At 41.6% G+C, this 13,264-nt stretch overlaps 1 protein-coding gene across 4 annotated transcripts in view; it reads left to right on the top strand.

Annotated features, from left to right (window-relative positions):
• Positions 1 to 329: 329 nt before the first annotated feature.
• Positions 330 to 13,264, top strand: part of HNRNPD (heterogeneous nuclear ribonucleoprotein D) — a 17,360-nt gene continuing 4,425 nt past the window's right edge. For 2 of the 4 annotated variants that reach the window (XM_069092532.1, XM_069092550.1), the window contains exons 1-4: positions 330 to 631; positions 1,373 to 1,429; positions 11,682 to 11,850; positions 12,737 to 12,898. In XM_069092532.1, the coding sequence (XP_068948633.1) occupies positions 345 to 631; positions 1,373 to 1,429; positions 11,682 to 11,850; positions 12,737 to 12,898 (675 nt within the window). In that variant the 5' untranslated portion in view covers positions 330 to 344. The remainder of the gene's footprint in view (positions 632 to 1,372; positions 1,430 to 11,681; positions 11,851 to 12,736; positions 12,899 to 13,264) is intronic. The other 2 variants (XM_069092540.1, XM_069092558.1) reach the window with 1 other exon arrangement.

Raw genomic sequence — 13,264 nt, forward strand, 5'->3', positions numbered from 1 at the left:
ATTAAAGCCAGGAGGAGGCGAGAGCGGCCGCCGCTGCTGCATTTTCTTTCCAGCGCTACCGGGGCGAGCGGGAGTGCGCGCCGTGCGAGAGTGGGAGGAGCGGGGAGGGGGGGAGGGAGGCCCGAGAAGCCGCGCGCGCGCGCGCCCGCCCGTGTGTGTCCGTGTCCGTGTGTGTGCCTGTGCGTGTGCGTGTGGGGGGGCGCCTCGCGCGTTAAATCGAGCGCGCGGCGGCGGCGGCGGCGGCGGCGGCTGGGATTACTTTGCTGCTAGTTTCGGTTCTCGGCGGCGGCGGCGGCGAAGGCGGCTGCAGCGGGCGTAGTCTCGGCGGCGGCGGCGGCGGCAGCATGTCGGAGGAGCATTTCGGCGGGGACGGGGCGGCGGCGGCAGCGGCCCCGGAGGCGGGTGGCGGCGCGGCGGCGGCGGCGGCGGCGGAGCAGGAGGGTGCCATGGCGGCGGCCGCCGTAGCGGCGACGGCGGCGCCCGCGGCCCCGGCGGCAGCGCCGGCGGCGGGCGCCGGGGCCGGGGCCGGAGCCGGGGCCGGGGCCGGGAGCGGCGCCGAAGGCACCGAGGGGCCCGGCGCCGAGTCGGAGGGGGCCAAGATCGACGCCAGTAAGAACGAGGAGGACGAAGGGTGAGTAAGGGGCGGCCAGGCCCGAGCCCTCGCACCTGGCCGGGCCGTTTTCCCGCCCGGGGCTTCTTCCTTTTCCCGCTATTTTTGCCTCCCCTCCCCCGCGCGGCCCCTCCCCCTTTCATTCCCGGGATCCCCCTTTTAAAATCCCTGGGGGGGGGGGGCGCGGAGCCGGGCGGGGGCGCGGCTCCCGAGCACATGGCGCGGCCGCGCCCCCGGCCCGGCCCCGAAGGCCCCGCCGGGGCCTCTTTTGAAAGTTTGGCGGGCGGCGCCTGGGGCCGGTGCGCTAGGCCGCGGCCTCCCGCGCGCCGGGACGCGGCCTCCGGGCCGAGCTCCCCTGGCCGCAGCCGGCCCCCCGGAGAGTCCGGCGGGGGGGGGGGGGGGGGGGGGGGGCGGCCGTGGGGGACGAGGGGGTGGGGGCTCCAGCCACGGACACTAATCCGCAGAGCTGCGCTCTGAAGCCCGCCAGTGGAAACTTAAGCCTTTAACCTGCGGTTTTTGTTTTCTCTGCTCCGGGGGGCACTAAAATGACTAATGCATCCGGATGGCGGGGGGAGGGGTGCCTCTCCTGGCGCGGGCAGACTCCACGAGTTGTGCGTCCTCGGAGCACAAAGCGGCTGCCTCGGTAGTAGTCACTGTTTGTTGAACTGACGTGTAAATGAATTAAAATTTTTTAACCCTAACAATGTTGAAAACTAAAACTAGCATTTTGATTGGTTGCTGTACCGGTTGTTAATTCCCTAGCCATTCAAACTCCTCCCCACGGCACTCTGAAGCAGCGACGGCACAGCGGGAAGAATGGTAAAACTTTTACACTTTATTTCTGTATGTTAAAGGTTTCCGTAGCCATAGAACGTTCAGAGGCCGTGTATTGGCGTGTTTGTTGCCCATTGATTTTCCCCAGGAAATTCTAATCATTGAAGGTAATAGGATGTTACTTACCTGGGGTAGAAAAAGCTATGGATCGTAATACATGGGCAAACACCGATGCCACTACGTAGCTCTTGGTCTGCGGGGTAATGCATGTGACTGCTGTCGGCCAAGATTACGCTAAGTACCTCTAGTGGTACTACGTTTTATTATCTGTAGATGAATGCCGCGATGACGGTTAATGTACATTGTTTGCCAGGAAGATGGGAAACAATGAAGGCCCTTAGTGTTTGTTGAAATTCTGTTATGTTAAATGCTGAACGAGAGGTTTATTGGTTGTAGAGACCATGTTTAAAAATACATTGCATGTTAGAATAAAAGTTTCTGGAAGTGGCCAAAGTAAATTTTTAACTTTAAAAATAGTTCTGTATTGTATCCAAATCAGACTTCTCATTGACTTCCTATATATAAGTTGCGTAGTATAGATTTACAAAAGCTAGATATGAAATTGACTGGATTTTTAAATTCTGCCCCTTATTCTTCAGCACACGTTGAATGCCTGTTTAAAATTACAAAAAGGCATGGTTCCTAACGTACATGAAATGTAAAAGGGATTATTTTAGATGCTCTGGGGTCCTGGGGTAGGCAGGAATGTTTGATCATGATTGGTTGACATTTCTTCACATCTGGATGTCTTCTCTCTGGAAGGTTGGTTGTATTTTGTTGTTCTTCAGAATAACGTTTTCTTTCTCCTTTAAAAGAGAGTGTTGGGGATTTTTCTCAGGTACCCAGCCATGTGTGTAAAATAGTTTGGAAAGCAGTAGGTATGTTTAAGTAAGACATGCACATCCTTTGTGCGGGTCTGTATTTGCATGTCATTCCCAGGAATTTTAAAGTTTATTTTATATCTTTGTTACAAGATGACTGTATAAATATTGTTCTTCATCACCCACTAAAATAGCTCCAGCTCTTTTTAAATAAGAAATAGCAGGATTAAACAGATCACTCATGGGGGAGGAGGGGGCTTTAAGGACCAATGCCCAATGGAAAGTGATCAGCTCCTGGACCAGAACTGGACCAAAATTGGGTAATGGGGACATATTCTACATGAACTTTACTGTCTCCGTGATGGCCCATAAAACTGTTGGAGCTAGAGACTAGGAGGCTGACCTGGCTCCGAGGAGTACTTTAGTATGATTTCTTTAGAAAGATGATTAAATAGCATGGTAGAGTCAGAAGGTGTGGAGTCAGGCCTTCCCAAGTACTTTTCTGTGGAAGCAGCCACATAAAGGGGTTGCTCTGGAGCCCTTTTAATCAGTTTTGTAATGGATAATTGGCATGGGCTAAAGACTTGTTTGTGTTCAGAATAATTCCCTTTTGGGCTGTAATAGTTCAAAGGCATCAGGCAGGGTGAAGGAAATGATAAAAGTGCTGAACTTGGAGTCAGGAGACCCAGGTTTAAATCCTGCCTTGGACACATAGTAGCTGTGTGACTGGAGGAGGCCCAGTGCATTTCCTCCTTTGTAGTGTGGGGACTGTTGGTCCTACCTATTGGTCATGTAGGGAAGTGCCCCATAGATATCCTGGGCCGCCTCTGCCTCCCCTCCCCCATGTTGGCCCTTGGCTCTTCTCTCTCGGGAGCCCCAGAAGCTGTGCTGTAAAATAAGCTAATGCCAGATACTAATGCTTTTTATATCTTAATGAGTTTCCTTTAGTTCTATGGCGTTCTGCAAAAGTGGTAGATTGGCACTTCTTTGGTTTTTCTATCCTAAAAAGTTACTTGAAAAATGAGCCTTTGTTAATGTCACAAATTATTGGGCCTTAAGTTATTGAGAATGGTTGTGTCTCACCCACCCCCATACTCGTTGCCCTCCCCATATAACTTGAGTTAGAGCATTTCCAGTAAAAAGTTGCCATAGGTGACTCTTAACACCTCCATGTTCAGTTCTCCTTACACTGAACTACTTCTGAGAAGGACAGTTTCTGAGAGTCATTGCTTTGCTTTGATACTTTTCATCCCCTCAAAGTTACACCTGATCTGAGAGATGATGGGCAGGACCAATAAACTGGCAGAATGGATTCTACAGTCATCTCCTGCTTTCCTAGGAAGTTCCATGGGGTCTGAGATCCAGCAGTCAAAATGTCCATTTCCTGGCTGGCTGTGAATGGCAGTGTGCGAAGATGCTTTAGAGACAGCCTCCACTGGACTAATCTTTTAGAACAAGGTGGATGTTCCTTTGTGTGTTTGGCAGGAAAAAAAACTTTTCCCCCATTGCTCCTTTCAATCTCCCTTGACTTCTTCTGAACCTATATCTAGGACAGATGGGGTTCACCGAACTATGCCCCCAACGGCCCTCCCCCCCCAGTCCCCTTTGTGAAGAAGTTTAGGGAGAAGACTTTAGTGCTCCTTTGTTCTTTTGAAAAGAAACAATAGACCCAAATGTGCTTTGGAAATATTCAGACACAACATAATGATTTCATTTTGTTCATAGGTTACATGAAAGAAACCCAGTTTGGTCAGGAATATCTGGTTGTATAATTACTAATAGGAGTAAGTAAAATTATTGAAAGAATTTGACCTAAACCTTCTGGTTCTGTAGGTTATATTGTTAGCTAGATTAGTGGGTTTTGTGATCTCATCTTAAAAATCTGTGGCAGGATTTCTTTGTGATGTGAAGCTGATTCTTTGGTTCTGTTCTATGGATAGCTCAGTTTTGGGATGTGAAAGTGATAGAAAAGAGAGCAGTGTCTTCAGTTCTGGCTCATCTATTCTGAAAGATCCCCAAGTTTAGAAAGATAGGTGAGGCAGAAGAAAGGGCCGTCCACACTGTGGTTATAGTCATCCTTTTGTGTTTGAGAAGCCTAAAGTAACCAGGCCTCAAACTTTATTGCAACTCCTCTAGTGTGCAATGGGAGGAGCTTTTCATGACAGACTGGGCACTGAGGCATCTGCCAGGCTGCTTTGGCGTTGAAGAAAACTGCTTAAACAGCTCTACCATTGTTTCTTGGAATCTCTAGCCAGTGACAAAATTATTTGCACTCTTCAGTTAGTCATCCACACAGCACTTAGACATGACTAACGACAAGCATCTATTAAATGGATAATAGGTGCAAGGCACTATGTTGTGCCTTGGGGTACAGAGACGAACAGAAACCTGTTCCTGCCTTTGGGGAACTTATTTTCTGCTAGAAAGAATAGAAATGATTGTTACTTCTGACACATTTTTGTGGCTTTTGAAAAATGTGATCACACAGCATAAGCGAAACTTGTGAAAGCCCAAGTTGTGTTTGTCCACGACTCCTGTGTGGCTTGTAGGACTGGAAATGGAGCATCTCCTTCTGGTCCTCTCAGTTCCTTCATGGGACCCAGGGACCTCTGGTCGAGCCGTTGCCACTTCATTAAAACATCTCATCCCTTTCCACTAAGTCTGTGTGACATGGGCTGTGTTGCTTAAGCCTTCTGGGCCTCAGGTTTGGGGTTTTTGTTTTTGGTCAGTCAATAAATGTTTATTAAGCACCAATTACGTGCCAGGCACTGTGCTGGGTAAGCACTGGGGGTACAAAAATGGCTTAAGACAGTTTACTGCTCTCAAGGAGCTCACAATCTAATGGGGGATATTGTTTCTTAGCCTCAGTTTCCTCAATCTGTAAAGTGATTGTGGATAGAATTGGATATCTCCTGGGGTCCTTGCTAGCATTGAAACATGTGGCTTAAATGCCTATTGTGTATTTCTCTTTTTAATCTTGTGAGAAAGACCAGTGATTACTCTCATGTAGCTTCCTTGATTCTGAGCTATAGTACAGTGAGCTTCTAAAAAGAAAAGCATAAATTAGGCAGTATAGCTTTTAGTGTGGAATAATAAAAGTGAACAATTTAAATTTTGAGTAGTTATATTATTTGGTGATTCTTAACCCTTACTTGACCAAAATCTTTAATACTCAGAATCCATTTACCAGAAAACTCAAGGTAAAACTCTTGACTGCCCATTAATTTCCTCTGTGACCTTTGGTTAGTTACTTAATCCTCATTTTTGTTTCCTTTTTTCCTTCTGACCCTTCCAAAGAAGTAGGAGTTGACTCTTAAAGTTGAAAGGGAATTATTAGCTTTATTCTTGAGAATTATTGATTGTATTAGTTGAGTGAATTACGAATACTTTGATACCAAATCTTCATTATTTTTAAACATTGGTTGTAAAAGACTAAGTTTGGCTTTTCCTACTGCCTTGTTAAGCCTTGGCACATTGAAATGTAAACTCTTATTTAATGATGTGAACTAGAACTGGGAATTTTTTTAATCTAACAAGCATAAGGTTAGGTTATTAAATCTGTCTCAAAGTACTTTTATCAAGATATTTGGCTGTCTCCTATGTCGTTCTTCCAGTCTGTCTGAAACACTTGGCCCCAAGGCACTTTTTCTTAGGTGCCTTTTTGAATGAGTGGTTTCCCTACTCAGTTAACTCTAGTATTTCCTCATTGCCTTTACTATAAAATAGAAACTGGTATTTAGCTTTTAAATTCACTGGGCCTCAAGCTGGCTTATCTAGCATTCCAGCTAAACCGACCTTTTCTACCCTTCATCCCCATCCCCCATGCCTAGAATTCATTCCCTAATTTCCTTGTTCTCAGACCTAATTATCTCTTCTCTTCTCCCCTCCCCCCCTTGCTTTGTAGAACCTACATTGTGTATGTTTGTGTTTATTCACTTTATATTTGTGCTTGAATATATTTGCATCGTGTATTGTCTCTACCACTAGAATGTAAACTCATCGTGAGTAGAGATTATTTCATTCTTTATTCTTGTATCCACTTGTGTCTTGAAGCTTAATAAATGCTTGTTGATTGATTAATTGCTATTGTTATGTTGTGGATCTGATTAAGAGGTTAGACGCTTTAACCTTGGACACCTAAGGGATCTCTAAATTTTATAGTATGTCTTTCAGTAAACCCACTTAAAATCTTTACTGTTAACTGAGTAAGAGGATTGAATTTTTGTGAGGCAGTTTTAAGCTTAACTGGAACTTCTCTGCCTTGCAGTTATGGTTAACTAGTTATTTTTTATATAATCCACAATTTCATAGAAAGGTTGGTTTCCAAAGTGGTGTTACAGATTAGCCCAGTATTTTGATTCCTAAATTTCTATTGTAATTAGAGTGAACTGAAAGGTTCTTCTACTTTAAAAAAAAATTGATGTTTTTGTTTTTTACATCACCTATATTTTCCACTGTATCCCTCCCTCACCCTCTTCAAGATACGTCCCTTATGAGGTGGGAAAAAGAAAAAGAAAGCTTCTCAAAGCTAAATAATATAACCAAACAAGTCTGAGGTTATGTGCAACTTTCTACAACCCCTGGCCCCTGACCTCTGCTAGGAAAAGAGGGGTACTGTCTTCATCTCTTTGGGGTTTAAGTTGGGTCATTATAATTACGCAGCGGACTGTTGCTATATTGTTCTGGGTTTTTATTCTTTGTTTTGTTTATTGTTTTCATCTTCTCACTTTGCATCAATTCGTATCATTCTCTCTCTATGCTTTTCTCACATATGTGCTTCTAGCTTTGATTTGCCCCCCATTAGCCCTTCAATTCATTAGTCCAGTCCTTGTAAAATGATCTCATAACTTTGAAAGATCTTTTAGTGTAATAGATCTTTGAATAACAGTTATTGGTCATACCTAAAATGTTCACCATCGCCTCATTAACATTTGACGGCGGTGTTTTGCACTGCATTGAAGTTTAGGACCTCTATACCTCCCTGTAGCCTATATCTGAATGCATAAGTTTGAAAGTTGCAGGATAGTGAAGAAAATTCTTAAAACACGATATTTTTAAGGTGTTCTCTAACTTGTATAGATGTGTAATTGTTTGCTTAAGTAGCGTATTAAGTCATGGTTAAAACCTGTTATTTTTTATCTTTGAAAAGAATTGGGGAAAAGTAACGACAGATAAAATATCTAATGCCACTTTTTTGCTGCAACCCCCACCAGCCATCTGCAGACTGTTAAAGTCCAGTTGAAGAGAGCAAGTTACCTTGACCAGAAGGTGTTTGCCACTAGTTATTCTCTTGCTAGATGTCCTTTGTTACAATTCTTGAAGAAAATAAGATAGAACTTCAGTAATTACCTTTCACAAAAATTCAGAACTGGAATCCAAACCGATAACAGTGGTGTGGGCACAGAATAATTTTGTAACTATCCACCTCTCCAAGGCGCCCTGATTCTAGTCTCAACTTTACATTTGGGATAGATGTTGGAATCAGCTATTGCTCTCTTAACAGTAGCCATAACCTCAGGAGCTTAGTGTCTTGGATTCATCTTGGCTTTCCTTAGGTCTGTCTTTGAGATAATTTTAGGGGAAAAATATTTCTCATTCTTGAATCTAAGGATTTAGGATTTCAGAAACAACATTAACTTAGGTTTTCATTGAAATTTCTGAGGATGTAAAAACAGTTGGTCTTCTCCATTCCCGATCAGGTACACTAGTCATTTGTGTATTGTCTCAGTGCTGGTTTAGATGCGAATTAAATAACTCACTTTAGATTGGGGTGCACATAACTCCAGCTCGTCTTCCATTTGTGCTGTCGGAGAGTTCACATCCTGGCCCTGCTGTTCTACCTTGTGATTCTGAGCAGGCCATTTGTCTTTTTGGGGAATCGCTTTACTCCTGTAAAGAAAGTTTTGAACTAGGTTCAGTACAGGTGACCTCTGAAGTCCCTCTTAGGCCTATTTGGTCAATCCATTGATTCTTTTTTCACAGGCTGAACTGTTTAATTGTATTTTGGATGCACAGTATCCTTAACTTGAAGTTTCTAGATTTCTGAGAAAGTTTTAAACAACATCATTTGTCGAAGCCTCAAATTTATTTTTTTTGTTTATTACTAAATATCAAAATGAAATGGAGGGAGTTGTAGGTTTTAGTAGTGATGAATTTTACCTATTTGATAAGTCTTGTAAAGTGCTTAGAAAGAATTAACTTAGGACCTCTTTCATCAAGAGGTAGGAGCTCCATAGTCTTCCAGCAATGGGACTTGTGTAAGATGGTTTGAAGAGAGGGAGCTTTTTTTTTTTTAAGTGAGGTGTGCTTCTATTTTGTATGGCATTTATGTAGGTAATTGATTATAGTGCCACATCATGACTCTTGGAATTTTACAGAAAGCAGGTGAGATAGAACGTTAATACTTTAAAAACGCTTAAGCTTCTACTTCTTAAAAAAGTTCAGAATCTAAATGTACCCCCTTATTGTACTGTGATAATTGATAGTAACAATGAGGGCCTTGAAGCACTGCAGCATCCTGAAATGTCTTAAATCAATATGGGGAAAAAAGAATTGTGCTTAGGAAGTATATAGTTGGGCTTAAGTATAGCGCCTCTCACATAGCTGAGGCCCAGCCACAAGAAGGGGAGGAGAGATAAGACATCGGGGAGTAGCCAAAAATAGATGCTCCAAAATGTCTATGTTAATGGGACAGCCTCCTCCTCAGCCCCCCTCCCCCCTTCATTATGCAGCTTTGTCAAGCTTGGTGATTCTGGGTTCTTATCCCAGCGCAAAGTAGGAGTGGGGCTCCCGCTAGGAGATGGGACTGCAGACTGCCTGGGAGAAGAGAGAAACTATTGTCTGGAGCCATGTAGTATCAAAAGGCCTTTGAATAGGCTCCCAGGGTAGAATGATTGATGCTGACCAAAGAAGGCATTTAATTACATCTAATATGCTGAAAAGGTAGAGCAGCATGCGGTGGTTTTTTGGAAGATTTTTAAACAAAATGGTATAAGAAAGCTGCCCAGAAAGACTTATTTCCTAAGATCTTCAATATATATATATTTCAGCTTTTTGAAAATGCATATTATACACACACACACACACACACACACACACACACACACACACATCTTTGTATGTATGTACACACCTTAAGTTTACCATTCTGTTTAACTAGAATGTACCAGCTGTTCTAGATAAATGGGAATCAACACAAATAAACACCTTAGCCTGAAAGTTAGTATATTGAATATTTTAAGTGACCATCATACTCTTGAACGCTGTAAAAGATTCTGTAATATTTAGAGTTAAAAGAACAATCCTTTTGAGGGCTTTCACTTGTGAAGTTTTTAGAGAATAGGTAAATCTTGAATGACCATGTTTAATTGGATAAATACCTTTCCTACCAAAAAAAATAGCTTTGTGATTAGTAAAATTGTTGCTGGTAGAACTGAAACCTTGCTTTCAAATAGTGAAGCTACTACTTTCCCTTGAAATTAAGGGCACTTCAATTTATGCTTATTTCAAAGTAAGCTGGTCAGTTTCAATTCTGAGAGACCAGCATCTTTAACAGTTTCACTAGCGTGGTGTTATCTTCACTTTATTAAAAGGGAGCAGTTTGCTTTTAAAATATTTGACATTGTTTTCTGAATTATGCTTAATGATTTCTGCTGAATTAATTGTGGTAAGCGATTGCAGCCAAAATACATTAGAAATAGCCTGTAATAGCAAAATTTGAAGTTGGAGCTGATTACAACTATCTTAAATCTGAATTAAGTCAACATTGATTTTTTTGTCTTATTTTTCTATTTATATGTAGCACATACACTTTGATCTTTGGCAAAAAGACAGTCTAGAGTCTTTGGCTAAAAATAATCATATTACGTTAAATAAACATCATTGGAATTAAATAGACTACACATGAAATATTTCTAGGGAATTGGTATTAAGTAAATATATAAGTGATAGTTTGTATGTAGTGTTCCCATTACCTACTTTTGACTAAGAACTAGTTCAATTAAATTTTACCTGGTCATAACATATAGTTTATTGTAGTACATACAATTATGTATCAGTAATAATACCTGAGGGTATACAGTTACTGTGCAAATTGGGAATCAAGTATGGAAATCTGACTAGGATTCATGCTTTAAACAGACTAAACATGCTAATGTTTCATTTTATTGGGTTGCTGAGGTTGATCAGAAATCTCACAGACATAAAAATTTAAGTACCTGATATGATTTTGGAAATGTGGTGTACTTTTAAAAGTAACTCACATTTTTGTTTTGTTAAACTTGTCTTTCTACCACTGGAAATGAAAATTATCATTTGGTAGCAAAACACTATGATATCTAAGTTAATTGGCATGATGGAAAGAGGGGACAGTTAAGAAGGGTGGGATGTATTGCTTAAAAGAGCTGAAGTAATAGTCATTACTTCGAGGTCCACTAGATGGAGTTGGTAATGAAAAGTCCATCTAATGTTTTCCTGAGGGGGAAAGGATTTAATAAGCTCTGCTCTTGGATTTTTATATAAACTTTACTTAAAAATTACATTAGCATTCATCCCTTTTTAATCTTGATATACATATATGTGTGCATATATGTTTTAAAACACCAGGAGGAACATGTTTATATGCTTCCAAGCATCCTTTAATTTTGTAAAAATCTTTCAGCTGGGAACCAAAGGGCTCCTGCTCTCCCCTGCCCTTTGGTAAATGCTCAGGTCTTCATGACAGCTTATGGTCTACTACTCTTAACCCCTGAAAAATTTTAGTTAAAACTTCATTTCCCTCTTGGTTAACTGAGGTTTAACTTTTAATGTGTGTCTAGGCTAATTAGTGGATTATCTTTAATGAGACACCTTATTGTTTAATGGATTGTACAATCTTCATTAAGGATTAAAAAGTTTTGTCTTGTTAATTCTTTGAGCTAAAAGCTCTTAGTGAGGACAGTCATTGCAGAACTAGAAGAGAAGGAAGTAGCTTGAAGGTAGGAAGAAAGTGCTGACTAGTTGATGATGAGTATCATTGGATGCTAATACATGTTGTACATAATTAACGAAAGGTAGATTTGGGAAAGTGCATGGAAATTATTCATCTCAAAAACTCTTTATGGTTTAAATCCATTGGAAGCTTCTGTCCTTGTCATACAAAGAATATTTAAATCCTGATTTAGGAAACATCAAGTACCATAGCAAATTGAGGGGCTCTTGATTTAACGTTCGCTCAGGTGACCAGCAATCAGTCCAGGGGAAGTAATGTTAAACTTTTAGAGATAGGAAGGTCCTTTAAATGAGACTGTACAGGGAGAATGGTGTCTTAATACTTCCCAACCAGTTTTCCTGTAGTTTGGGAAAAATAACTTAGTGATAAGAACAATACTTAAGGCAAGTTTTTCTTAGCATTTTAATATTGCTTTTTGTCTTCACAGGAAAATGTTTATAGGAGGCCTTAGCTGGGACACTACAAAGAAAGATCTGAAGGACTACTTTTCCAAATTTGGTGAAGTTGTAGACTGCACTCTGAAGTTAGATCCAATCACAGGGCGATCAAGGGGTTTTGGCTTTGTACTATTTAAAGAATCGGAGAGTGTAGATAAGGTAGTGTGTTATATGCTCTAATCAATTAATAATGTTTGAATTGACAGTACCAGACATGGACCAGGATACATTGGATGTTTCCCTGATTTAATTCTTCTCAGGGCATTTGCAAAACATTAAATGCTTGGATACCTTGGGTCTACCCACTAGATATCTATATATCTATATATTTGGTCCCAGGGTGCAGAGTATAACTGGGCAGAGGGGAGCCAGAAGCAGCTTCTGTCAATATAGTTTGAGTTGCAGACCGCTTCAAAGTAAGCAAAGTCCTGCCACAATCACCTGAAATTAACTTGTCACCAGTTAACACGGCACGAAAAAGGGTTTGTTGACAGTATTGGTGCTCATTTTAGTCTGTGGGGAAGATGAGCCTTTTACTTCATTCTTCCCCTGTTTGGTCATGGACCAAGGTGAAATGGCAGCCCCACAGACAGACTGCTGCCAGTGAACTTGATGACTCTTGTGTTCAGTCTCCCCACTGGCTCTGCTTTAGCAGCCATTGACACCTAAATTGAGTCTCGGTGGTGTTTTTGGCCTGTTCAGGGGAATGGAATGGAAGCCTGGATTCCATGTGGAACATAGAAAAAGTAGTACATTGCCAGAGGAACTGGTGGGCTTTTAGGTGGCTCGTCCTCAAATCCAGATGGGAAGTGATAAGACATCTGCGGCCAAAGTAAAGAATTGAATGGATGGATGTTCATCCATTGTTACCCCACCACCACATACATTTTTAAAAATCTTGAATCAGTTTCTCGTGCCTCAATTTGGTCAGTGCTTCAATTAATTCATGCTTAAATACTTTCTCACTTTTACTATTTTAGTTAGTACTTCTGAAAACCTAGAAAAAAGATTTACATTTTTAAAACAAAGCTTCCAATTTCTTTAGGTCATGGACCAGAAAGAACACAAATTGAATGGCAAAGTGATTGATCCTAAAAGGGCCAAAGCCATGAAAACAAAAGAACCTGTTAAAAAAATTTTTGTTGGTGGTCTTTCTCCAGATACACCTGAAGAGAAAATAAGGGAGTACTTTGGTGGTTTTGGTGAGGTATGTGACACATGGTGCCCCTGTTTTCAGTTAAGGTAGTGTCTTTCCTTCACCTGTGTGAATGTTAGTATGAATTGTCACATGTAGGCTAAATAGGATGATTGGACTTAAAAGTGAGGACTGGTCACAACATTTTGGGTATAAAGATGTGATAGAGAGCAAGCCTTTACTCCTTAGTCTACTCAGGTCCACTCAAATAGCAACTGATCCTGCATATTGATTTAGGAAAAAAACTACACAGTAACAGTATTTTGTACTTGATTTTTATTATGTTAAAATATTTCCCAGTTACAGTTTAATCTGCTTTGACAGCTCATGTTTTAAGTAGAAAAAGGGACATTTGAATAGGGCACCCAGAGTTCCTAT

This window comes from Petaurus breviceps, unplaced genomic scaffold, assembly GCF_028583685.1.
Source record: "Petaurus breviceps papuanus isolate PSGF00001 unplaced genomic scaffold, PetGlider_PUasm1.0 126, whole genome shotgun sequence".
NCBI classification, from domain to species: domain Eukaryota; kingdom Metazoa; phylum Chordata; class Mammalia; order Diprotodontia; family Petauridae; genus Petaurus; species Petaurus breviceps.